At 48.8% G+C, this 26,145-nt stretch overlaps 1 protein-coding gene across 2 annotated transcripts in view; it reads left to right on the top strand.

Moving 5' to 3' along the window:
- Nucleotides 1-26,145, top strand: part of SLC39A4 (solute carrier family 39 member 4) — a 71,233-nt gene that overhangs the window by 14,792 nt on the left and 30,296 nt on the right. The window contains exons 1-5 of one of the 2 annotated variants that reach the window (XM_081204568.1): nucleotides 5,628-6,569; nucleotides 19,426-19,710; nucleotides 21,901-22,105; nucleotides 23,327-23,652; nucleotides 25,332-25,503. In XM_081204568.1, coding sequence (XP_081060694.1) covers nucleotides 6,162-6,569; nucleotides 19,426-19,710; nucleotides 21,901-22,105; nucleotides 23,327-23,652; nucleotides 25,332-25,503 — 1,396 coding nt within the window. In that variant the 5' untranslated portion in view covers nucleotides 5,628-6,161. Of the gene's footprint in view, nucleotides 1-5,627; nucleotides 6,570-19,425; nucleotides 19,711-21,900; nucleotides 22,106-23,326; nucleotides 23,653-25,331; nucleotides 25,504-26,145 lie in introns of those variants that run through there. The other variant, XM_081204569.1, reaches the window with a different exon arrangement.

Below are 26,145 nucleotides of genomic sequence, written 5' to 3'. Positions count from 1 at the left end.
GAGTACTGTGTCCAGTTCTGGGCACCACAATTCAAGAAGGACACTGACAAACTGGAACGTGTCCAGAGGAGGGCAACCAAAATGGTCAAAGGCCTGGAAACGATGCCTTATGAGGAACGGCTAAGGGAGCTGGGCATGTTTAGCCTGGAGAAGAGGCGGTTAAGGGGTGATATGATAGCCATGTTCAAATATATAAAAGGATGTCACATAGAGGAGGGAGAAAGGTTGTTTTCTGCTGCTCCAGAGAAGCGGACACGGAGCAATGGATCCAAACTACAAGAAAGAAGATTCCACCTAAACATTAGGAAGAACTTCCTGACAGTAAGAGCTGTTTGACAGTGGAATTTGCTGCCAAGGAGTGTGGTGGAGTCTCCTACTTTGGAGGTCTTTAAGCAGAGGCTTGACAACCATATGTCAGGAGTGCTCTGATGGTGTTTCCTGCTTGGCAGGGGGTTGGACTCGATGGCCCTTGTGGTCTCTCCCAACTCTATGATTCTATGATTCTATGTCAGGGAGGATTTCTGTGAGATCAGTGCATAGCGGCAAAGTTCCAGGGTTATAATTTGCGTCAAAATGATAATTAAAAACCAACAACCTTGCAGGTTCTTCTGTAAGTTTGAAGGTGTGCAAGGGAGCAGCAAAAGCTACAGAGATTCCTGTGGCTCCTTAAATACTCGCAGATTTATAAAGGTGTAATCTGCTTTCATGGTGGTTTCTTGTTTTGCCCCTGATGAAAGAGGTTCTACAGTAATCCCCCAAAGCTTTTGCCAGATCTGCACATATTTAATGTTCCATTACCCTGTTTTGTCGTGCTTGTAAGTTAGGAGCTATTTATAACCTGAGCAGTTACACAGCACCTTCAGAACATTCTCAGATGCTGGAGAGACAACGTGATGTAGTGGTTAGAGCGTCAGACTAGGTCCTGGGAGACCAGGGTTCGAATCTCCAGTGAGCGATGAAGCTTTCCTGGGTGACCTTGGGCCAGTCATCATCTCTTAGTCCTAACCTAGTTTGCAGGGTTGTTGTGAAGATAAAATGGAGGACAGGAGAAATCATGGGCTGCAGGGGGTTGGAATGGATGACCCTTTGGGTCCCTTCCATCTCTGACTTAATGAATGCTGCCTACCAACAAACGAACCTGTTTGCATTAGGGGATGTCCTGAAGTAGGGGACCTTATGCATTATATCTTGCACTGCCCCTTATATAATGAAGCAAGAGAGCGATTTTTAGCACCTATAATGACAAGGTCCCCAAGCCAGAACCCCTCTGACATGATTTTATATCTCCTCGCAAACACAGATAAGTATGTGACCTGGCGTGTAGCACTCTTTGCAACTGCCGCTAGGAAAATTAGAGCAAATTATATAGCCAAGGTAGCCACCAACTGTAAAGGAGATGAATTTATTTGACCCTATCTACATCAAACTATATTCTATCTTTATCACCAAATTCCGAATATAATTGCACATTGTATTAATTAACATTATTTTTTAATATATTAGTGGCCATGTGATGATTTTAGCCTATAAATTTTATTGTTTAAGGTCTTAACCTGTATATTAAGATACTTTTATAGCTCTTTTTAGAGTAGGTAATGTCTTGATAATAGAAATGTTTTAAGTTTTTTGTATTAATCCAGCATATTTTATTTTAATTGTGGATTGATTCTGTGTACATTGCGGCAGCCCTTGGCTATGTGCAATAAAACTGACTGACTGACTGAATGCAGCCATAGCCCCTTGGCTGAAAGGTGGAATATAAATGAAGTCAGTGTACTTGCCAAATCCTCATGTTTTAGAATCATAGTACTGTAAGATGGAAGGGACCATGACGAGGGCCATTTATTCCAACCCCCTGCAAAGCAGGAATCTTTTGCTCTACGTGGGGCTCGAATCCACAACCCTGAGATGAGATCAAGGGTCTCATGCTTTACCAACTGAGCTATCCGGTAAACGCAGAAAGCTGGGATGTGTGCGGAGGAGGGCAACCAGGATGATAAAAGGTCTGGAATTGGAAACCAAGCCGTATGACAGGCATCCCCAACCTTTGGCCCTCCAGGTTTTTGGACTACAATTCCCATCATCCCTGACCACTGGTCCTGTTAGCTAAGGATCATGGGAGTTGTAGGCCATAAGGCAGGAGGTTGGGGTGCCTGCTTTATGAGGAATGGTTGAAGGAGCTGGGTATGTTTAGCCTGGAAAAGAAGAGATTGAGAGGAGATAGGAGGAGCCAAGTATCTCAAAGGCTGCTGCATGGAGCAAGCTTGCTTTCCCTTGCTCTGGAAGGTAGGACTCGAACCAGTGGCTTCAAGTTACAAGAAAGGAGATAACTTTCTGACTGTAGGAGAACTCTACAGTTCTGTGATTCTAAATGAATGAATAAACAAGCTCAGTCACATTTACAAGAAAGCTGAGAAAATAACTGTAGGGTTGGGAGGGACTGAGAAATCTCAGGAGCATGACTTAGGCCATCCAGCAAGTTCCTGGAAGAAGTGAAACCTGAACTCGTGTCTTCCTAGTCTGCTCAACCGCTACACCATGCTGACTCATTCAGTTCTTGGCTTTGAAAAGATTTTAGCTTCAAGCCTTTATCAAACAAGAAAATAGACGTTGAAACATAAACAGAAAGCGGAGGTGCTTGGGAAATCTTTTCTCTCTCTCAAGGGACACCGAGTCGCAGGGGGTGGAGTGGAACCTGTAACACAATTGCTACAGGTGATATATAGTAATGCCCAGTAAAGATGCTGCAGAATTGTTGAATTTCCCTGAAGTTCTGCATACCCAAGTTCCGATCCATTGACTCACAATACTCCAAAAAGTTAGAAGGGACCCGCAAGGGGCATCTAGTCCAACCCCCTGCAATGAAGGAATCACCGCTAAAGAACCCCGGACAGATGGCCGCCCAGCCTCTGTTTAAAAATCTCCAAGGAAGGAGAGTCCACCATCTTCTAACGGAGCCAGCTGCAAAGTCTGACAGCCCTCGCCGTTGGAAAGTTCTTCCTGATATAGCCGGAATCTCCTTCCTTGTCATTGGAATCCATTGGAACAACTTTCTGCCATCCTCCATGTGTCAGCCCGGGCCCTAAGGAAGTCAGATTATCCTCCCCCAGGGCCAGGGCCTTCTCAGTGGTGGCTCCAACCTGGTGGAATGCTCTGTCCCATGAGACCAGGGCCCTGCAGGATTTCACTTCCTTCTGCAGGGCCTGTAAGACAGAGCTATTCCGCCTGGCTTTCAATTTGAATTTAGCCTGATCTTTTATTCCCCTTCCTTTCCTCCCTCTCCCCTTTTTATGAAGATTACCCGCTCTGGGATCCCACAGCTAATTCTCCCCTGGTCTCCTCGCTGGCCCAGATAGGACTAATTTAGCCAGCTAGCCCTGGTGATCCTCTAATGTTTATTGGATGGATTTCCCCCCTAAATTGATTTTTGAATTCTGAATTTATTGTTATTTACGTTTTATACTGTATTTTATGCTGTTTTTGTTGCATCAATTTTGAATTTGTTGTTAGCTGCCCTGAGCCCGGTTTTCTGAACCGGGAAGGGCGGGGTATAAATAAAAAATTATTATTATTATTATAACCCTTCAGATATTTGAACATGTCTATCATACCACCTTTTTGAAGACTTCTGCTGCACTCAGAAGCTTGCCACGTTTTGTTGACTTTCTGGCGAGCCCTAATGAAGGTTTTACTTTCTGAGATTCCCCTCCCCAGCCCTGCAAACCAGCTCAGCTACTCTTGCTTTTTAAGAAAAAATGCTATAATTATCCCTATTCAGTGCTACCATTTGTGCAATGGATCAGAACAATAGGGTCTTTTTTATGTATAAAAGAAATCACACTACCTGTGCTAATTGGCTTTCCAATGCCAGGATGTCTGCGTAACCAACAACTAATGTTTTGTGTATTGCCCCTGTTGCTTACGCAACTAACTCTATCTCTGCTCTTATCTGCTTTTCATTCCCTCTGACCTGCCTGCTCCCAATGCCCTCTTCCCAAAGCGAATATATCTGAAACTCAGGATAACACTTCAAGCATCAGTCCAGGAAAGCTTATGCTGTGATAAAACGCGTGAGTCTTTAAGGTGACACAGAAGTCTGTGTTGATAGCCCGGGAGAGGGAGGCAGGTGAAGACACGCACCTGTGATTTCAGCCAGGTTAAATCCCTGGGCCAGTTGCTGCCTCTCAGGCTAGGCCTACCTCACAGGGTTGTTGTGAGAAGCAGGCGAACAGTATAAAGTCCACGACAACCCCATGAGGTAGGCTAACCTGAGAGGCAGCGACTGGCCTGAGTGAGCTTCATGATCAAGTGAGGATTCGAACCCCGCTCTCTCCGGGGTCCTAGTCCGGCACTCTAACCACTAGGCAGCACTCACTCTCTCACACCCTACCTATTGCTTCTGTGCTGCCTGTCTGGATACTTCAGCCGGAGGGGCCTGCCCCTGGGTGGCCAAGGAATGTGCTGTTTATGCTCCTGAAAGTCAAGGAAATTGGCCCTCAACATTCCTGGGTCCTCTTTAGGACCGCAAAACAAGGGTGTGGCGAAAGAGCAAGGAGATGCGTCAGCACGGCTGGGTTTCATTCCCAGCAGCTGGAAAGAGGGTTGTGGCCTCTAGGGGTTAGAGCAGGCTAGGCGGAGCAGGAATGTCGGGCGCTCAGTCCCCGAGGGCTTGGAGGAAGAACAAAGCTGAAATGATGGGAGAGGGAGAGGCAGATTAGCAGGTGCATAACTGTTCCTCGTAATGCCGTAACCAGACATAATTTCTTATTTCTAAAGCACCAGCTGTTTGGCTGCTTTTAATAGTATGTTCCCAACGCAGGGGACGGAGCCCAAGGGCACCTGTGGAATCCTGCTGGGTGCCCACTTCTTCAAAGACATCCTTTGCTCCTAGTTTAGGCGCTGTCTCCTGTTCAGTGCATTGAGGCAGGGAACCAGGCAAAGGGCCTTCTCGGTGGTGGCACCCGCCCTGTGGAACGCCCTCCCACCAGATGTCAAAGAGAACAACAACTACCAGACTTTTAGAAGACATCTGAAGGCAGCCCTGTTTAGGGAAGCTTTTAATGTTTGATGCATTATTGTATTTTAATATTTTGTTGGAAGCCGCCCAGAGTGGCTGGGGAAACCCAGCCAGATGGAGGGGGTATAAATAATAAATTATTATTGTTATTATTATTATTTCCTGAGCAATGTCTCAATCTCTCCCTTTTTGGCAGCCCCTGCAGATGAGAAACGTACACCGTCTAAAATGTTGTGTTTGAGGTTTAAACAATTACCCTTTTAAAATTTCCTGTATGACGTTGCCCCCTTTCATATTGGAAAAAAATCTGGCACTTTGAGCCAGTACCCTCTGAGCACGTGCAAAGCGCTCCCCACCCCGATTGTGTGTGTGTGTGTTTTTAAAGGAAATAAAGGCAAACTAACTCAGTTCACGTGCTGAGTGTCCTCTTCTGGCGAGGATCTTTCCCCTCTCTCTTAACCCAACAAACAACAGTTTTGTGATGCCTTAAAGGTACTCTGGTTGTGGCATAAGCCTTTGTGGGCTCACGAAAGCTGATACCGTAATGAATCTTGTCAGTCCTTAACGTGCCACAAAACTCTGTTTTCAATATGTGCTGTGGAATACTAATCCTCTGGAAAGCTTTTAATGCAGTTTACAGAAAGCTCAACAAAAACACACATCCACACATAAACCAAACGCTCACACCTCCCAAAAAGAAAAGAAAAAAATTCACACACTTTAGATGTCCCTCTGTCCTGGAACCCAGCCAGGAGCCTTTCAAACTGTTTGACACACACACAAAAATGACTCATTCTGGGCTGAAAGGGGATCTCATCAGCACCGGTTGTGAAAAACCCCACCGAACGCCTCTCTCCCTCCTTCCTCATCCTCACCCTTGTGGCCTGGATGAGGTAACAGCGGAGGATCCCTTCCACCCCAAAGGGGGACGTTGGGTGGGTGAGCTCATGAGGACGGTTGGGCAAGAAGCTGGAGTCTGAAGCGGGCTCATTTCCTCCCTGGCTGGAGCCTTGGCTGCTCGCCTCTTTTCCTGGTGACCCAGGAGCTCGGATTAGGCAGGGTCTGCCGCCTCTGCCTCTCTGCTTGCCAAGACCTGCCCCTCTATCAAGGTGAGGGATCTGCGTAGCTGGACAGGTTCTGTGGAATGGTTAACCTGAGGCAATCTCACCCTGAGCCAATCACCGCAAGCGGCAGAGCGGGGCAGCCGAGAGTCTACAGCACCTGGGCACCTGCCCCAAAGCCTGTCTCGGAGAAGCAGCCAGCCAGCAGCAGCAGGCACACCTGCCAGTCTCCAGAAGACAGCCTTGCTAACCCAGCCATGGCACCTCTCCCCTGGACAGCCTCCGTCGTCGCCGTCGTCCTCCTGCTCTGCCTCCCAGGCATGGCAATGCCAGGGCCCGGCCCAGAGGATGCCAGCCTGGACCCGGCCCTGCTGGAGCTGCGGACTCTCCTGGCGTCGGGCGAAGAAGGCGCTCTGCCCCAGGGCACCCTGGAGTCCCTGTTAAATATTGCGGTGGGTCGTGTGCAGTGCCCAGCAGTGCCGTGTGAAAAGGTAAAGAGGATGGCGGCAGGTGTGCAGTCTTCTCCCACTCGCCTGGGTCAAACTCCAGCCGGGGTTCAAAGGTCCGAAGGATGAGGCAGGCAGCCTGGACGGGATGCCGCCGGCGGCCTCACTCGCTCGCTTTAGGCACAGAATAGGAGAAGGGGTGGGTTGGGGAAAGGAGGCAACCAGGGAGAAATCCCGTTCCTATTAGCCGTCTGGGAAATCCCTTTCTCTCTCCTGCTATCTGTCTCTGGGAAACCACAGGAGCTTTGGCTGGTCTTTGCGGGGTGCTGGGTTCAATCTTACGGTTGTGATTGATTGATTGATTGATTGATTGATTGCATTGATATCCCACCTTTTATCCCAGAAGCTCAAAGCGGTGCTTAGGGCTCCCTTCCCCTTCTCAACAGCCCTGCGAGGTAGCCAGGGCCAGATTTAGGTTTGATGAGGCCTTAAGCTCTTGAAGGTAACGGGGCCCTTTATATGTCCAGCTGTCCTTTGTCAACAACAAACTGTTGCTGTTTTTTGTGTTGAATATATGCTATATGCTAATTTATGGACCTGATAGGTACTGTATCTAAAGTCATTTGCACATCACAAATAGGAGCCTACACAACACAAAACACTGCTGCTGTATGTAGGTTTTATTTTTATTTTTTTATCTTATATTTTGGAAATGTACATCCACTTTTGTTTTTTATTTAAATTGTTTGGGGCCCCCGAGAGAGTGGGGCCCTAAGCTATAGCTTGTAAATCCGGCACTGGAGGTAGGTTAGGCTGAGAGGCAGCGAGTGGCCTCCAAGGCCACCGTAATGAGATCCCTGGCTCAGTAGGGATTCAAACCCTGGTCTCTCCCACATTTTAACCCCCTGCACTGCACTGGGACACTTCCCAGTGCAAGTTTCTCCAGTTGTCTTTCCCTTCTGCCTCTGAACTGTGTTGTGTGCGGGGGGGGGGGCGTGCATTTTGCCAGGAATGGCGAGACATGTAAAATGCCCGTGCATGGACATTTAAGGCGCCGCAGCAACACCTAGCATGTTATTTCACCTGCTGGCAAGACTCACTTTGAACCACTTAATAACAGGTTGCAGGACAATGAAGGTTTTTCCCCCCCAGCTGTATCATGGATCTAGAGAGCCAAAGAAAACTTTCAGCTTTAAAACCAGTGGAAACCAGGCTGATGTGAACAGACACGGCTGCCAGCAGATCCACACCATATATTAAAGCGCACATGACTTGCCCCCCTCCAAGAATCCTGGGAACTATAGTTTTCTGCTACAGTTCCCAACACCCCAGTTCTCAGGGTACTTGGGGGGGAGCCATTCCCTTGAAATGTGTGCCCTTTTAGGGGGGAAATGATGTGAATCTGCTCAGAGCATGTAGGGGATGAGGGCTGGCGATGATCCTTGGTGTGGCAGGAAGGGCATAGAATCCTAGAGTTGGATGGGGTCCACCAGAGGCCATCTAGTCCAACCCCCTGCAATGAGGTCGTTTGACGCGGGGCCCATTCTTGCCTGCAAACTGTTGGCAGGTATGGAGTTGCCCTCCTACATCCCTAAGGAAGGAGAAGGAATCCCTTCAACTCTTTGCTGTGAGCTCCATGCAATGCAAAGCCATAGAACATGTCTTAAAAAGAGGGTAAAGGTGTAGTTATCTTCAATGTCTGCTTTCGTAAAGTTATGTGTAAAGTGAGGGTGGGGTCATGAATCCATGGGGCTCTCTAATAAGAGCATAATCGCAGGGTGGTACTCAGTCCAGATGAACTGGGACCAGAATCTGATTTTGGAGAAAGCTGGTCTAACAGAACAGCTGACAGCCCAAGCACAGGCGTGCTCTTAAATAAATGAAAGGGTTTTTTTTTCCAAAAAGGAGAAGAAATAAAATGCAAACAGTATCAGCTGAAGGAGCAGCAGGTAGTCCTGAACTCTGATCAAGAGGTCGTAGAATTTTAGACTTAGAAGGGACCACAAGGGTCATCTAGTCCAACCCCCTGCAATGCAGGAAAACAGTGGGGCAGATGAGGAAATTTCAGCAAAGGATGCAGCACCCAGCGGTCCGTGCCCAGACACCTCCCCTCAGCAGCTGGTCAACTGAAGGACGTGCCTCACATTCCTGGAACAGTTTGCTAGGCAATATTTGTAAGAATTCTCAATGGTCCTCCAGCCTCACCTGGAATCCAGTCAGTTATTAACAGACTTCCAGACCATAGGCTGGCCCCATTCCTCCCAGGAGATTAGGAAATTGGTTGTCTGCTAGAGTTTCAGGCAGGGGACTCTTCCAGCCCTGTTGGAAGATGCCATCAGGGGTTGAACCCTCAGGCCTCCGGCCCCTTAGTCACAACCCTTCCTGGGTGAATCCCTGTTCTCCTGCCCTGGCACCAGATCATAGGTTTAGACAAAAAACAAGGTATTTAAACAGATGTTTTGTTATCCGTGCTCACCCATTTTGCACAGTGTCTCTGGGGAAAGCACCAAGCAAAGAACGAAATGTGAAAAAGTTAAGAGCTCGCCGGGGCAAGAGGAACTGTCTCCTGGCTGGACCAAAGAATCTAGCCCAAAGTATCCTCATCATCATGGAATTGCAGAGTTGCAGAGCTGGAAGGGACTTCTGGAGATCATCTAGCCCAACCCGGCTGCGATGCAGGAATTGCAGTTAAAGAATCCATGACAGATGGCTTCTGCTGGAAAACCTCGAAGGAAGGATACAGCTCACTGCCTTAATCCAACACCTTCTTTTATACTAAAATGCATTGGGTAACGATTGCAGTCGTAATCTCTTGGTTTACAGGATCTCGGCTGCAGCTACGGTGGCCAAAGTTTTCACTTCCACTGCTTCTGTGGGCTTTAAGAGTTTCACGTCAGGCTGAAGTGCTGCAGAGCATTTTCTGCACTGCATTTCCCCGCAGAGTTCAAACATCATCTGCTACATTTCTGCCTGTACTGCAGCTATTAGCTCAAGGAACAAGAGCCCTGTCAGAATAACAGTTGGCAACCTCCGCTGGGGCAAGGTTTGGCTGCAAAGCTAATGGCCATGAGTTTGAAGAAGGGGAAGAGGCTACATCACAGATTGAAGCAAAGTGGGGGGCCCTTCCCCAAGGGCTGTGGGCAGCAAAGAGTTAATAGCCAATATGCAGATGGCCTACAGAAGTTGGAGATTTCACAGGGTCAAAGGACTGTGCAGGTCCTTTTATCAGGACAGATAAAAGAAAGGCCTTCTGGATGTGGCACGGAGTTAAACTGTGGAACTCCCTGCCACAGTGATGGCCACCAACTTGAATGGCTTTAAAAGAAGACTGGAGGAGGAGAGAGCTATTGAGGACTACTAGCCAGAATGGCTGTGCTCTACTTGCACAGCTGGTGGCAGCAATGCTTACAAATGCCTGTTGCTGGAAACTGCAGGAACAGAGAGGGCTCTTGTGTTCAAATCCTGACTCTGGGTTTCCCACAGACATCTGGTTGGCCACTGTGAGTGTGATGGCCTGGGACTCGGGCTCAGACTCGAAGCCAGAAGAGTCTCAGTCCGCACTGGACCCTTTGCCTCAGGCGGCAGCTGAACCTAGTCTGGGGCCTGATCCTGAAGAGTGCCAGTCTGCACAGGTTCCCCTGCAACAAGCACCAGCTGGGCCGAGTCAGGGGCCTGATCCTGCCCTGGCTCCAGATGCGGGGATTATCTTGTTGCCTCCAGCTGGGCCACCACTTACAGCTGCTCCACTACCGGTTGGGTCAGGGGAGGCTGGGTCTAGTAACCCACCGACGTCTCCCGAGCTGCAGAGACTCAGGTCTGAGAGAAGGAGAGACCTGAGTATTCACAGGAGGCGTGCTCGCCTTCGGCCGAAACAGGGAGGTAAGTCGCCAGGGGATCAGGACCGGCCCCGACAAAGATAAAAGGCTGTCAGACTCTGCCCCAGGTTGCGGGAGCAACAGTGGCGTAGCGTGGGGGGTGCAGGGGGGCCGGGCGCACCGGGCGCAACATCTGGGGGTTAGGGTTAGGGGGCGCAAATCCACGGGTTAGGGGGCGCAAATTACTTGCCTTGCCCCGGGTGCTGACAACCCATGCTACGCCACTGGGGAGCAACATTGCTGTTTGCTAGAACCTTCCTGTGATCCTGTGCCTGACCTTGCCTGGTTTCCTGCCTTGGCCCTGTCGGACTGACTTCTCGCAGAACCCTTGGATTCGGGACCGGACCTGGACCGCGTTACTCTGGCTACCCGCAGGCCCAGCACAATGGATGAGCTTTCATCTGATCCAGCAGTCAGGCTCTCCCGAGCTCCTTCCGTCTTTGAAGCTTTTCACCCTGTGATGTGGTCAGTGCAAAGGACTTCTGTTTCTTTTTCTGCTGGAGCCACTTTGCTGCATCATGCAAAAAAGGCTTGGCGGTTGTGTTTCACCTCAGACACCACCGCAGCCAGCAGAGTGGAGAAGTTGAGCTTCACCTTTTTTGGGCATGAACCAGCCTGCCCCCTGCCCAACCTGGCACCTCCCAGATGTTTAGCGCTACAACTCTCATCACCGACAGCCAGAACATGATGGAAGCAATAGTCCAAAACATCTGAGAGGCTGTTGAGCTTCTTAGAGATTCTTGCAGAGGAACTGACCCTGGGAAGGTTAAAAAGGTAAAGAAGAAGAGTTTGGATTTGATATCCCGCTTTATCACTACCCGAAGGAGTCTCAAAGCGGCTAACATTCTCCTTTCCCTTCCTCCCCCACAACAAACACTCTGAGGTGAGTGGGGCTGAGAGACTTCAGAGAAGTGTAACTAGCCCAAGGTCACCCAGCAGCTGCATGTGGAGGAGCGGAGACGCGAAGCCGGTTCCCCAGATTACGAATCTACTGCTCTTAACCACTACATCACACTAAAGGTAAAAGGACCCCTGACCATTAGGTCCAGTTGTGGTCAACTCTGGGGTTGCGGCACTCATCTTGCTTTATTGGCCGAGGGAGCCGGCGTCCAGCTTCCGGGTCATGTGGCCAGCATGACTAAGCCGCTTCTGGCGAAACAGAACAGTGCACGGAAACGCCGTTTACCTTCCCGCCAGAGCTGTACCTATTTATCTACTTGCACTGGCATGCTCTTGAACTGCTAGGTTGGCAGGAGCAGGGACCGAGTAATGGGAGCTCACCCCGTCGTGGGGATTCGAACCGCTGACCTTCTGATCAGCAAGTCCTAGGCTCTGTGGTTTAACCCACAGCATCACCCGCGTCCCTCTGGGAAGGTTAAGCCTAGAGAAAAGTAGGGACTAGGAAAGCATGGATTTCCTTCAGGTTCTCTTCCCAGATATCTCTGGAACTTACGGTAAATTAGACTTTGGGCCCAGCTACTATCCTCGTCAAGCATGTCTCTGATCATGCACAAAGTCCATTTCCTTGAATGGCCACAGATTGTTCCTATCCATGAGTTGAAGTAAACGGCATTAGCCCATCGAAAGTGACAGCTTCCAAGCAGAAAGGAGACCCGAGACTGTTTCTTCTTAAGAAACCAACCACCATTGCATTGCTTGACCCCAGAATGGCCAAGTCCGAACCCCCAGGATCCAGATTTTCACAGAGCCAGCCTTTGAAAACAGGGAAGCGGAGATAATAGAATCATAGAATTGTAGAGTTGGGAACCTGCGGGGTCATCTAGCCCAACCCGCTGCAATGCAGGGATCTCAACTAAAGCATCCACGATAGATGGCCATCCAACCTTCGCAACCTTCTGGTGGACCCCATAGCGTTCTGCTTTGGACAGCTCTTACCGTCAGAAAGCTCTTCCTAAAGTTTAGTTGTAATCTCATTTTTTGCCATTTGAGTCTGTTGGCTCAGATCCTGCTCTCAAAGAGAACAAGCTTGCTCCATCTCTCATGTGGCAGACCTTCAGATATTTAACGATGACTATTGTATCCCCTCTGTCAGGATTCTTTTGGGGGACAGGATTTTTTTTGGGGGGGCAGAACCAATGTGATTGGGCAGTTAAGTATTCCTATTGTTTTACTTGATCTTATGGCTTCCACATAACTTCTGTTTGTTTGTTTTTTTATATACATTTTTATTAAAGTTTCACAAATTTTTAAACAAACACAAAAACGCAAACAAACACAACACAAATAACAAGTATAGTTTCGGATCCTTATTTTCTTAACATCTTTCCCTTACTTCCCCACACCTCCCCTTCTTGTATTCCAATTCCAATAGTTAGCTCAGCAAGTTCTTGTCCCCAACTTTTACCTTATTATTATTATACTTAATTCATCTTGATTAACCAATTTTAACTTATAAACCTCAATTTAAACAACAATACTCATTCTTTACACCCTTTTCTAAGGTCGACCCAAATTCCCTTCCACAAATTTCCCAATTTTTATATAAATTACAAAACAAAATAACGGAGAGACAACATATAATTATACACCCTTTGGATTCCAAAACTCTCACCCCCCCTTTCCCGGTTTCGATCCCCCAAAAATGTCCCTCAGTCTATCAACTATCAGCCTGGAGATCTCACATCCGAGGCCCTCAAATCTCTCTCAGTCCCTCTCTGCCGGTTTTTTTGGTAGTCCTTTATATTAGACATCAAGTCTCGGAGAAGCTTTGTCCCAATAGGGTCTATGTTTCTTCCAACCAGACCTCCATATTCAAAAGTGGAGCCCAAATCTTGTTTCTGCACATAACTTCTGTTTGTATCCTGCCCTCAATGACCAGCTCTGTCTTCTTCCCACTTCTGTTCCCACCCCAAGCCTCCATTCACCAGAAATTCTTTACCTGTTACAAGCAAATGCAAAAACCGTGTAGGGCCCTCAGGTAAACCCGAGAGGCTGTGTGAAAATGCCTTTATTATGATGGGTAGCCGTGTTGGTCTTAGTTGGTCTTTAAGGTGCTACAGGAAGGAATTTTTTTTATTTTTATTATGATGATTAGTTTAGGAACAGGATCAAGGAGGAGGAGGCAACTGTTTAGGGTGGTGCCCATTTTTTAAATGCATTTATTTTGCATCTCCTGCGCATCAAAAGCATTCAAATGCCCTGGCCCTTCCTTTCCCGTTTGATCTGTTCCTTTGCAAAGGAAGGATGAAAGGGCCTCAGCTGTTTGGGTTGTCTTAGTTACCCTCCAGGAGGCTCAGCTGGAGCCAGAGCCCAGCAACCTTCAAATCAAACCACAAATACAGAGGGGAGTCCCTAAGGCAGTTGGATGGTGCCTTGAATGCCTCCTTCCGCCAACTCTTGCACCCAAGCTGGTCTCAAATGTCTTGTTCTGCTTTCCTTTGGGTCAGCAAGGCTGGGGAGGGGCGTGTCCTGTCACCTGGGCACCCCAGGACTCCCAGACACACTGCCAGGGAGGTCACACCCCCGGAGACACACTCCGTTGTCTCTCGAGACAGACAGGTGCCAGCAACAACCCCACCTTTGGGCACAAGACAAGTACTGTTCTTGGGGGACAGGGGGCGGGCTGGTGTGGAGGACTCCCTGGTCCTGAATGGGGTAACTGTGCCCCTGAAGGACCAGGTGCGCAGCCTGGGAGTCATTCTGGACTCATTCTGGTCTTGTCAGGATTCAACCTCAATCCGTTAACCGCCATCCATCCTCCAACCGCCTCCAGACACTCACACAGGACCTTCACCGCCTTCACTGGTTCTGATTTGAAAGAGAGGTAGAGCTGGGTATCATCTGCATATTGATGGACACCCAGCCCAAACCCCCTGATGATCTCTCCCAGCGGCTGCATGTAGATGTTGAAAAGCATGGGGGAGAGGACAGAACCCTGAGGCACCCCACAAGTGAGAGCCCAGGGGTCTGAACACTCATCCCCCAACACCACTTTCTGAACACGGCCCAGGAGGAAGGAGCGGAACCACTGTATGACAGTGCCCCCAGCTCCCAGCCCCTCAAGATGGTCCAGAAGGATGTTATGGTCGATGGTAGTAGTCATAGATAGCTCTTCTCTCCCGTGAATTTGTCTACCCCTCTTTTTAAGCCCTCCTGAGTTGTCAACCATCGCTGCCTCCTGTGGCAGAGAGTTCCACAGTTCAACCCCGCACTGTGCACAGAGGTATTTTCTCCCCCTGCTGCCTCGTATTTCACAGTGCAGAGGAGACATGCCGGCACCCAGACGTAAGTTGAACGTGTGCCAGGTTGCGAGAGACACAGAGAGAATGACTCTTTGTACTCTCTGCCAGCGTCACGCTCGGGAGTACACAGGCGAGAATGTCAGGCTCCAGGTGTGATCATGCACACCTTCCCCTGGGGTGCCACCCACGTTGGCACAAATTGAGGCACGCTTGCCTTAGGGAGGAAGGCATTCCATTCCTGGAACGATAGAGCTATAGCAGTTTTGGCCGGCGCAGTGATACTGCAGGGGGGCGGAAAAACTGCACAGGTCGAATTTATTTGGAACATGGCTACATTCCACCTCTTTCAAGAAGAAATTCTTGATGGGTAATAATCAAAAGCAACAAGAACCCCTAAGGGCAGGCATCCCCAACCTTCAACCCTCCAGATGTTTTAGACTACAATTCCCATTCTTCACGGCCTAGGACCCTTGTACCTACAGGACCGCCTCTCCCGGTCCGCCCCACGGAGGACCTTAAGGTCCATAAATAGCAACACCCTAGTGGCCCCGGGCCCTAAGGAAGTCAGATTAGCCAGAGCCAGGGTCTTTTTAGCACTGGCCCCGGCCTGGTGGAACGCTCTGTCTCATGAGACCAGGGCCCTGCAGGATCTGATTTCTTTCCATAGGGCCTGTAAGACAGAGTTGTTCCACCTGGCCTTTGGCCTGGAATCAACTTGATCCCCTTCCACTCTTTCCTTTTTCCTTTCTCCTTCTGTGATGGAACTCCTATTTAGGGACTTCCCTGACTTTTTTCTGGCCCACGTAGGACTAGTCTGGATAGTTGGCCTTGGTGAAGACTTGACGTTTTCATCCCCCCAAAAGTTTTTGATTTGAGTTTCTACTGAAATGAGGCTGCGTCTTAATGTTGTACTTTAATCTTGTTTTTAAGTTGTATTTTAATCAAATGTTTTTATACCTGGTGTTAGCTACCCTGAGCCCGGTCTTGGCTGGGAAGGGCGGGGTATAAATAAAATTTATTATTATTTATTATTAGAGCAGGAGAAACAAACTTCCTCCATCTTCCATGGGACAGCCCTTAAGATATTTGAAGATGGTTGTCATATATCCTCTTGGCTGGGGAGGGCGGGGTATAAAAAAAATTTATTATTATTATTATTATCCCTGACCACTGCTCCTGTTAGCTAGGGATCATGGGTGTTGTAGGCCAAAACATCTGGAGGGCTGCAGGTTGGGGATGCCTGCTGTAGGGCAATCTTAGCATTGCCATTTGACCAGGTCTGGCCTGCTCCTATGCCATTCACGGCCAGCTGACCTGTAGAAATTAGCAAGGCAACCTCTTTGCTGTGTCAAGAGTGACAGAATTCCTGCATTCCTGCACCCACTTGACTGATTCAATCAGGAAAAAATGGCTGATTGCCACATAGGGCCCCTTCCGCGTTTGCAAGAACCTGGTCTTTTCATGAAACAGCACCTGTACACTGTGGAACTCCCTGCCTATTGATATTGAAAAGGCGCCTTCGCTGTGTTCCTTTCGGAGCCTGCTAAAAACATTCTGCTGAGCCTCTTCTGAAAATACAGTGGTACCTCGGGTTACATACGCTTCAGGTTACATACGCTTCAGGTTACAGACTCCGCTAACCCAGAAATAGTGATTCAGGTTAAGAACTTTGCTTCAGGGTGAGAACAGAAATCGGGCTCCGGTGGCGCGGCGGCAGCAGGAGGCCCCATTAGCTAAAGTGGTGCTTCAGGTTAAGAACAGTTTCAGGTTAAGAACGGACCTCCGGAACGAATTAAGTACTTAACCCGAGGTACCACTGTATCCCGTAAGGCCGTGGAGGTTTGGTGTTATGTATTCAGTGGTCTGTGTTTGCCTGAGCTTAAGTCGACCAGGGATAAGCAAACTTTTTCAGCAGAGGGCCGGTCCACTGTCTCTCAGACCTTGTGGTGGGCCGGACTATATTTGGGAAAAAAATAATAAATGAACAAATTCCTATGCCCCACAAATAACCCAAAAATGCATTTTAAATAAAAGCACACATTATACTTGTGTAAAAACAACAGGCAGGCCCCACAAATAACCCAGAGATGCATTTTAATGTTTTCATGTTGTATTTTAATCTTGTTTTTTAAGCTGTATCTCTATCAATTGTTTTTATATTTGGTGTTAGCCGCCCTGAGCCTGGTCTTGGCTGGGGAGGGCGGGGTATAAATAATTTTTAGTAGTAGTAGTAGTAGTATTTCAAATAAAAGGACACATTCTACTCATGTAAAAATACTCTGATTCCTGGACCGTTCACAGACGGGATTTAGAAGGCGATTGGGCCGGATCCGGCCCCCGGGCCTTAGTTTGCCTACCCATGGTCTGGACTAAGGATTCTGAGTTCCTGTGTTCTGATCCGATATGTCCAATCGCAGAACATTTCAGGATTTGGGCCTCTGCCATTGGCCCTTGAACTCTTAGTCGTGATTCGCAGCTTGGAAGTTTACATAGCCAATCACATTGGGAGTGGGAGTGGCCCAGGCTTTCAGAAATGTATATAAGCAGTTGCTTTGCCCCTGTTTCCCAGTTATGTCGTTCAACAAAGGTTCTTGCTGTTATCATTGTGCCTTGCCTCGTGGGATCCACCTCTACTTCACTGGCATTTGGGATCAGAGTTTTCTGGGTCTGGATTTTTCTTGTCCTGAATTAAAAAGAGGCAAGGGTGTGCCTCTGCCTCTAATAATAATAATCATAATAATATGATTAGACCTACATTGACCTACATTGGCTCCCAGTATATTTCCGAGCACAATTCAAAGTGTTGGTGCTGACCTTTAAAGCCCTAAATGGCCTCAATCCAGTATACCTGAAGGAGCGTCTCCACCCCCATCGTGCTCCTCATTGCGAGAAGCAAAGCTACAGAGAACCAGGCAGAGGGCCTTCTCGGTGGTGGCGCCCGCCCTGTGGAACGTCCTCCCATCAGATGTCAAAAGAGATCAGGGACGCGGACTTATAAAAAATATTGGGGGGGCCCGGGAAAGCTCATGAATAATAAATAAACTCATGAATATGCAAATAAAGTGGCGCCGCCTCCTCGTGAGCGAATAGGGGAGAGCGTGCTGCACCTATTAATCAGCTCCGGAACAGCTGATATGCGGGAAACGTGGGGCTAGCCGGAGAAGAGAGGGCTGGCTGGGAGGTGTGGCCGGTAGGGATTCCCCTGTTCTCGCGGGGGCTGAAACCGCCAGGAGGAAGGAAATTCCCCCCGGCAGTGCCTTGGCAGTGGCGGTGGTGCTGCGAAGCAGCGAGGCAGGAGCCCCCGCCCCCGGGGATTCCCTAATCTCGCGGGGGACGGCCGGGGCTCTCCGACTAGGGCGCGCGGCTGGCTGGCTGGCTGGCGAGGGAGCAGGTGGGGAGGAGGCGGGGGACGACGGCGGCGCTCTGCTGGAAGGGCGCCCGAGATTATTGGGGGGGCTGAGCCCCCCCAAAATTTTTTTTGAGGGGGCTCGAGCCCCCTCAGGCCCCATGGAGTCGGCGCCTATGAAAGAGATAAACAACTACCTGACATTCAGAAGACATCTTAAGGCAGCCCTGTTCAGGGAAGTTTTTAATGTATGACATATTAGTGTATTTTTGGTCTTTGTGGAAACCGCCCAGAGTGGCTGGTGAAACCCAGCCAGATGGGCGGGGTACAAATAATAAATTAGTATTATATTATTATTATTTATACCCCACCCATCTGGCTGGGTTTCATGTCATCTGGCCCCAACCAGACCTGTTAGAATAGTTTCAAACAACTGGCAACTTCCTAAACTACCTTTCCAGGTCTACCTTCCTAAACTACCTTCCTAAACTACCTTTCCATCTACCTTTCCAGGCTTTGCAAACAGCTCAGCAAAACTTTATCAGCACCAGGGCAAAAGCCAAGGACTCCATGGTTTGTCTCAGCCCTTGCTATCCAGACCCATCTAGTTGCAGGCTGAGCGGCCTAGTCAGAGCTGGGTTCAAATCCTACATGAGTCATTCACCTCTTATCTGGTGCTGATAACACTTTTATTAATCTTCTGTCCCCAGCATCTCAGAGGCCCTGATCCAGCTGATACCTGCAGGAAACAGAATGCTAGGTGCAGTGGATCTTTGGCTTGATCCAGCCTTCCCTAACCAGGTGCCCTCCAGAAGTTTCAGAGGAGCCACAAAGCTTCGAGGCCGCTTTACTTTCAAAAAGTTCTTTTTTTTTCACGTCAGCGTGTGCAAGCTTCGGAGCTACACAGCACTCGGCGTCAGATGTCGTTTATTTATTATTAAATGTGTCTACCCATCAACAGAATCATTTGGGCAGCTTGCAAAGGAAAAACGAACAAACACCATAGGGTTTATTTTTAAAAAACACAATAATGAAAACCAAATCTCCAAATGAATCCGAACTTCAATGCCTAAAATCCCTGGTAGAGGACAGGGCTCCTGAGATCGCGTTAAGGGTAGCCAAATTCTGTGTGATTGCCATAAAACTTAGGGAACAAGCTGTGCTCTCATAATAATTAAGGTTTTAAATGATAATTTTAGGTTATATGTTAGAGACTTAAGTTTTAATTTATATATTTTTAACTGTTGCTATGGCTGTATTGTCCCTGTTACAGCTAATTGCAAATTCAAATGTATCCCTATCGTGTTTTATGATTTCCTTGATATTGTATGTGGGCTGGAACTGGTCTGGGACTGAAATAATAAAAATTCAAATAATGAAAACCATAAAAATCTGTGCAAAAATAACAAATTGTCCCCCTCCTCTCTCTCTCTCTCTCTCTCTCTCTCTCTCTCTCTCTCTCTCCTTCCCCCTTCCAGTGTCTCTCTGCTTCGGATATTTTTACACTCACAAAGGGAAAAACTCCCAGGGATGCCAACCTCACATCCTCGGAGCTGTTGCCGTTCTCTGCTGGCCTGGTCTACTACCTCTCTGACCCCACGGCAGCTTGCCAGGCTGTGGCGGACGGAGACTGGGTGGCCAAGGTCCGCACTTTGCAGAGCGAATTCTTAGAGGGGAATCCTCCTGCTGGGCCTGATCGAGAGAAGGTGGCCGAGCTGATGGGGTCCGTTCAGAGAAACATCCAGGAGAATGAAAGAAGTGAGGTAACAACAACAACAAAATTTATTTCTACCAGGAATGTTGAATGATGTTGGATTGAATTTAAGGGGTTTCAAGCTGTAATTATGATGAAATGACTTTCTTTTTGTAAGTAAGAATTTAAAGCTACAACAATTTAAGATGTTGAGATAAGGATTTGCTGTATAAACAACTCAAACTGGGTATACAAGAAGGGGAGGTACGAGGAGGTCGGGGAAATAAGTTACAAGAAAATAAGTTGTGAAATATATGTGTTTTTAATATTTTTATGTTTGTTTTTTCTTTTTGTTTGTTAAAAATTTGAAACTTTAATAAATATCTTTTTTTAAAAAACAAAATTTATTTCTACCCCGCCCTTCCCGGTTCAAAATCCGGGCTCAGGGCGGCTAACAACAAATTTAAAACAATTATAAAAGCAGCATAAAATACAGTATAAAAACATGAATAACAATAGCATTCAAAAATTAAAAATAGATTAGATAATCCCCAGGGCTAGCTGGCTGAATTGGTCCTACTTGGGCCAGCGAGGAGGCCAGGGGAGAATTAGCTGTGGGGTCTCAGAGCGGGTGATCTTCATAAAAGGGGAGGGAAGAGAAGGGAAATAAAAGATCAGGCTGAATTCAAATTAAAGGCCAGGCGGAATAGCTCTGTCTTACAGGCCCGACAGAAGGAGGTGAAATCCTGCAGGGCCCTGGTCTTCTGGGACAGAGCATTCCACCAGGTCGGAGCCATCACTGAGAAGGCCCTGGCTCTGGTGGAGGATAGTCTGACTTCCTTGGGACCTCTAAACTATGGTTATTCATAGACCTTAAGGTCCTCTGCGGGGCAGACCAGGAGAGGCAGTCCCATAAATACGAGGGCCCTAAGAGAGGTAACACCTGGGAAAGGATCTGCTGGCAGGATCTACTCCCATCCCAATTAAGAGCATAAGGAGGAGCCTGCTGTGTTAGGCCAACAACAGCCCGTCCAGCCCAGCCTTCTGTTCTCACAGTGGCCAACCAGCAAGCAGAATTCGTACACTAGAGCAACTCTCCCCTCCAGGGACTGGGATTCAGAAGCATTGCTGCCTCTCAACTGTGGAGGCGTCGTAGAGCCATGCTGGCTAGGAGCCACCGATAGCCCTCCTCCTCCATGAATTTGTCTGACCCTCTTGCAAAGCCACCTAGATTGGTGGACATCCCTGCCTACTGTGGCAGGGAGTTCCACAGGTTAACTGGGTGCAGTGGGACAAAGGCCTTCCTTTCGTCTGCCCTGAATCTGACAATATTCCATTTCACGGGATGTCCATGAGTTCTAGGGTTGTGATACAGAGCAAAACATTTCTCTATACACTAAGATTTTAATAAGTTTATAATTAACATGTAGCTTAATGTGCAGACCAGTTTTCCCCACGTTGTTGAGTTTCAGGTGTTTTGGATTACAACTCTCACCTGGCCAGGTCAAACTCCATGTTTTTGAGAGATGCTGCCAAGACAAATTTCCTGATAAATGGTGATGCCCGTTAAAGGAAAACCGTAATTAAAATGCTAGCATTCCCCTTGCCCTGCCATTGCCTCCTTGCCAACTGTGCTTGTGAGAGCCGCACGGTGGCATGGAAATTAGACAGCGAAAGCTTTTCCTGTCTTTTCCTGATGGGGTAACATTCTACCTATTGGAAATCTGTCTGTCACACTATAATTAAGGAGGGGAGAGCTGGCAACTCTAATCTTCTCTACTGTTAATCATCAGGCCTTTGATGGCAAGGAAGAGGAGGAAGACCGAACTTGATAAAGTTCTAGGTGGGAGCAGTTAAAAGCTAGTTAAATACGACAAGGCCAACTTTCTAGTCCTCATTGCTAAGACAGAAAAGCCTCAAGACACACAGGCTTTTCTTACTGCTCCCATCGCTAAATTCCCACACTTCCATTCCCTTTTCACGTCCTTCTCTCCTCCCCTGCCACCCTCTGTTATTCCTCTGTCTCGCCATTAAATTAAGTACATCGCTAGACATTCTGCAGCCATGGCTGTCAGGGTGGCTTACAAAATAAAGCACAAATACGTAGCTGTGATTCCTGCTTTGCAGCGGGTTGGACTAGATGCCCCCTGGGGGGGTCCCTTGTAGCTCTAAAATTCTAGGATCCTGTGAAATAAATTGCTGGGCTGAGCAGCCTCAGAGACTCAGCCTGTCGCCTGACCTGCTCTCCTCTCCTTCCCAGCACTGCGCAGGAGTGGACCAGATCCTGGAGAGCAGTGCACGGATCTCCAAGCAAGTAGCCCCGGAGCCAGCTGGGCGGGTGCTGGCAGCTGTTGCCTACCATGCCCTGGCGGGGGGCTGCTTCCATGCCCTCCCCCCCGAGCACTACTTTGTGGAGTACATCTTTGGGCTCTATGGCAACAAGACCCACAACCTCACCTTGGCAGGTAGTTTCATCCCACTGGGTTTTTTTGTTTGTTTTTTGAATTCGATAGTGTTTATTATACAAACCATTAGAAGTAAATTTAGGTAAAGGTAAAGGGACCCCTGACCATTAGGTCCAGTCATGGCCGACTCTGGGGTTGTGGCGCTCATCTCAGTTTATTGGCCGAGGAAGCCGGTGTACAGCTTCCGGGTCATGTGGCCAGCATGACTAAGCCGCTTCTGGCGAAACAGAGCAGTGCACGGAAACGGCATTTACCTTCCCGCCGGAGTGGTACCTATTTATCTACTTGCACTTTGAGGTGCTTTCGAACTGCTAGGTTGGCAGGAGCAGGGACCGAGCAACGGGAGCTCACCCCGCCACGGGGATTCGAACCGCCGACCTTCTGATCAGCAAGTCCTAGGCTCTGTGGTGCATGAAGTGCAAGCTCTGTCTTGCAGGCCCTGCGGAAAGATGTCAAGTCCCGCAGGGCCCTGGTCTCTTGTGACAGAGCGTTCCACCAGATTGGGGCCACGACTGAAAAAGCCCTGGCTCTGGTTGAGGCCAGCCTAACCTCTCTGTGGTCCCGGACCTCCAAGATGTTTTTATTTGAAGACCGTAAGGTCCTCCGTGGGACATACCAGGAGAGGCGGTCCCGTAGGTACGAGGGTCCTAGACTGTATAGGGCTGTATAGGTCAAAACCAGCACCTTGAACCTGATCCTGTACTCCACTGGGAGCCAGTGCAGCTGGTATAGCACCGGGTGAATGTGATCCCGCAGAGAGGACCTCGTAAGGAGTCTCGTTGCAGCATTCTGCACCTGCTGGAGTTTCTGGGTCAGTCTCAAGGGCAGCCCCACGTAGAGTGAGTTACAATCCATCTTTGGAAATACACCCGGGTGTGGCGTAGCTACAAAATGCAACAGACAAATGTCAAAAGCTCAGCTGGGGACTCTGTGAGAGTGCTAGTGAGAAATTAACAGTGCAGTCTCTCTAATACATGTCCACCGAGAAATAAGTCCTGTTGAATTCAGTGGGCCTTATTCCCAGGTAAGCGGGGGGTTAGGATCACAGCTGAGGGCTATGAACCTTAAAGTCCCTGGCTGCGGCTGCTGCTGCCACCAGCTCCGTAAGTCATTGATAGAGAGCGTTCAAAGAGCTCAAGGAGTTGGGTTGGTGGTAAATCCACCTGGCAGTGATGCTGAGGGCATCTGGTAAGATCAGGGCCTCTTCTGTGTTTGCAACAGGCTTGACCAGGCTGATGGAGCAGCTCAAAGTGGGTCCTGAGGCGTCCCACGCAGGACACAGCCATGGGGAACCTGGGCACGAGCACCCTCACGACGACCACGCACTTGGCAGCCACCACGACCACGCGCACGAGGGCGCCACGCACGATCACCCTCATGATCATGGTGACCACGAGGGTCACGACGACCATCACCACGGCAATGACACTGACCACCACCATGGCGATGAAATGGACCACCTTGCAAACCGAACGGAGAAGAACGTGGCCCGGCGAAGGCGAAGTCTGCCTGGAACGGGAGACAAGGACGCGAATTTCTGGGATACGGTGAGGAGCGTTTTCTGTCCCATCACAAACATCTAAAGAGAGGGACCTCTTGGTGGTTCAAGGGTAGGAGCTGCTCAGGAGTGCCAGTTTGGCCCTGCAACCATGGGTGCCCAGAGCCGTGGATGCCATGCAACGTGCATGGCCCTGGCAACAAAATTTATGGGTGCCTGGCCCCTTCATGGGGAATTGTGTGGGTGCCCGGGCACCCAGGGAGTTGGCACCTATGGATCTGCTAGATAGCAACCATGATCATGTTGCTCGTTAGTTTCCCATCCCTGGTCCAGGGCTCCCTCCTTCTCTTCATGTTCCACAAGGGAAAGGAGAATTTGACTTAAAAGTCTCGTGAACGTCTGACGTGATGAAAGCTGGCACAAAAAGGCTTTTAAATAAAAACCGAATTAATTTCCACATGGTGTGGAAGAGGAGAGGGATGTTGCCTTGCCCTCCGTGCATCAGGTGATGTTGGGAACAGGTGGTTTTCTCGTGAAGGGCAGAGCCCAGAGGCAGATGATGAAGTTCTTTTCCCACTCCATGTGTTTCGTCAGCGCTTAGACAAGAAACGGAGAACAGGACTCTGATTGTAGCTGGGTTTTTGTCAGGCAGCAGAGAGGGGTCTGTGTGCTTTTGTGTGTCTGTCTTTAGGATTGCCATCTGACCAGGGGGGAAAAAGCTGGTCGGGCCTGCTCCTATGCCATTCAAGGCCAGCTGACCTGTAGAAATCAGCAAGGGAACCTCTTTGCCGTGACAAGCGTCACAGAATTCCTGCATTGCGGGGGGCTGGGCTGGATGACCCCTTGAGTCCCTTCCAACCAATTCTATGGTTCTAGAATTGAAGTGTAGATGGGTCCCACCAGGCAAGGCACAGCGATAACAGCAAGAACCTTTATTGAACTACATAACTGGGAAACAGGGGGAAAGCAACTGCTTATATACATTTCTGAAAGCCTGGGCCACTCCCACTCCCAATGTGATTGGCTATCTAAACTTCCAAGCTGCGAATCACAACTCAGAGTTCAAGGGCCAATGGCAGAGGCCCAAATCCTGAAGTGCACTGTGATTTGGACATCATGTATCGAATCAGAACACAGGAGCCCAGAATCTATAGTCCAGACTCAAGCTCAGGCAAACAGACCATGGAACACATAACAGGAATCACCTGGTTCCAATGGCTACAGATCAAATGGATGCAAAAGACATGGTGATAGGGGCCATTTATAACAACAACAACAACAACAACAACAACAACAACAACAACAACAACAACAACAACAACATCAACAACAATAACAATAATTTTATTATTTATACCCCACCCATCTGGCTGGGTTTCCCCAGCTACTCTGGGTGGCTTCCAACAGAACACTAAAATACAATAACCTATTAAACATTAAAAGCTTCCCTAAACAGGGCTGCCTTCAGATGTCTTCTAAAAGTTTGGTAGTAGTTGTTCTCTTTGACATCTGGTGGGAGGACGTTCCACAGGGTGGGTGCCACCACCGAGAAGGCCCTCTGCCTGGTTCCCTGTAACTTGGCTTCTTGCAGCGAGGGAGCCGGCAGAAGGCCCTCGGAGCTGGACCTCAGTGTCCAGGCTGAACGAGGCATTTGAAGAACTGGCAACCCTAGTCTCCTTGGGATCTCCTTGTGGCTCACTCATCTGGGGGGCATGTCTTTATTTCCAGGTCTGCCTCAGCCCCAGTGACCTGTTTGAGATTTACGGGATCGACGAAGGCGCAGGAATCTCCAGCCCTGATTTCAGCCGCGTGAGCCCAGCACTGGTGCAGCAACAGCTGAGCAAAGCCTGCTCTGCCCCCCGGAACACCCCTGCCGACGGGCGGCTCACCACTGCGCAGAGTGAGTCCACGCACCCTTATAAAGGAACTGGTCTCTTAAGCCAATTAGAAACCAAATTGTTGAGTCCTGTAGGAACCTGTCCAGTTAAAGGTCTGGGCTTGAGGTCCTAAGGCTGCTTCTGTGTAAGACGCCCAGTAGCTTACTGAGGCATTCCCAAAGCAAAGGAAGGGTTAGACTCTGATTAATAACACACAGAGGCTTGAGCCAGCAAGACTCTGGGAGGAGTGCGTATAATAATAATTCCTGTCCACCCTCCGGCCCAGGTCGTTTTATTCACAAAAGAACTTTTATTCACAAAAGAACACAAAAGCATCAATAGGAGTATAGCATCTAGATCAAGGGAAGTAATAGTGCCACTGTATTCTGCTCTGGTCAGACCTCACCTGGAGTACTGTGTCCAGTTCTGGGCACCACAGTTCAAGAAGGACACTGACAAACTGGAACGTGTCCAGAGGAGGGCAACCAAAATGGTCAAAGGCCTGGAAACGATGCCTTATGAGGAACGGCTAAGGGAGCTGGGCATGTTTAGCCTGGAGAAGAGGAGGTTAAGGGGTGATATGATAGCCATGTTCCAATATATAAAAGGATGTCACATAGAGGAGGGAGAAAGGTTGTTTTCTGCTGCTCCAGAGAAGCGGACAC

The sequence above is a fragment of the Podarcis bocagei genome, assembly GCF_964188305.1.
Source record: "Podarcis bocagei genome assembly, chromosome: 8".
NCBI lineage: Eukaryota > Metazoa > Chordata > Lepidosauria > Squamata > Lacertidae > Podarcis > Podarcis bocagei.
This window is presented reverse-complemented; position numbering and strand designations above follow the sequence as displayed.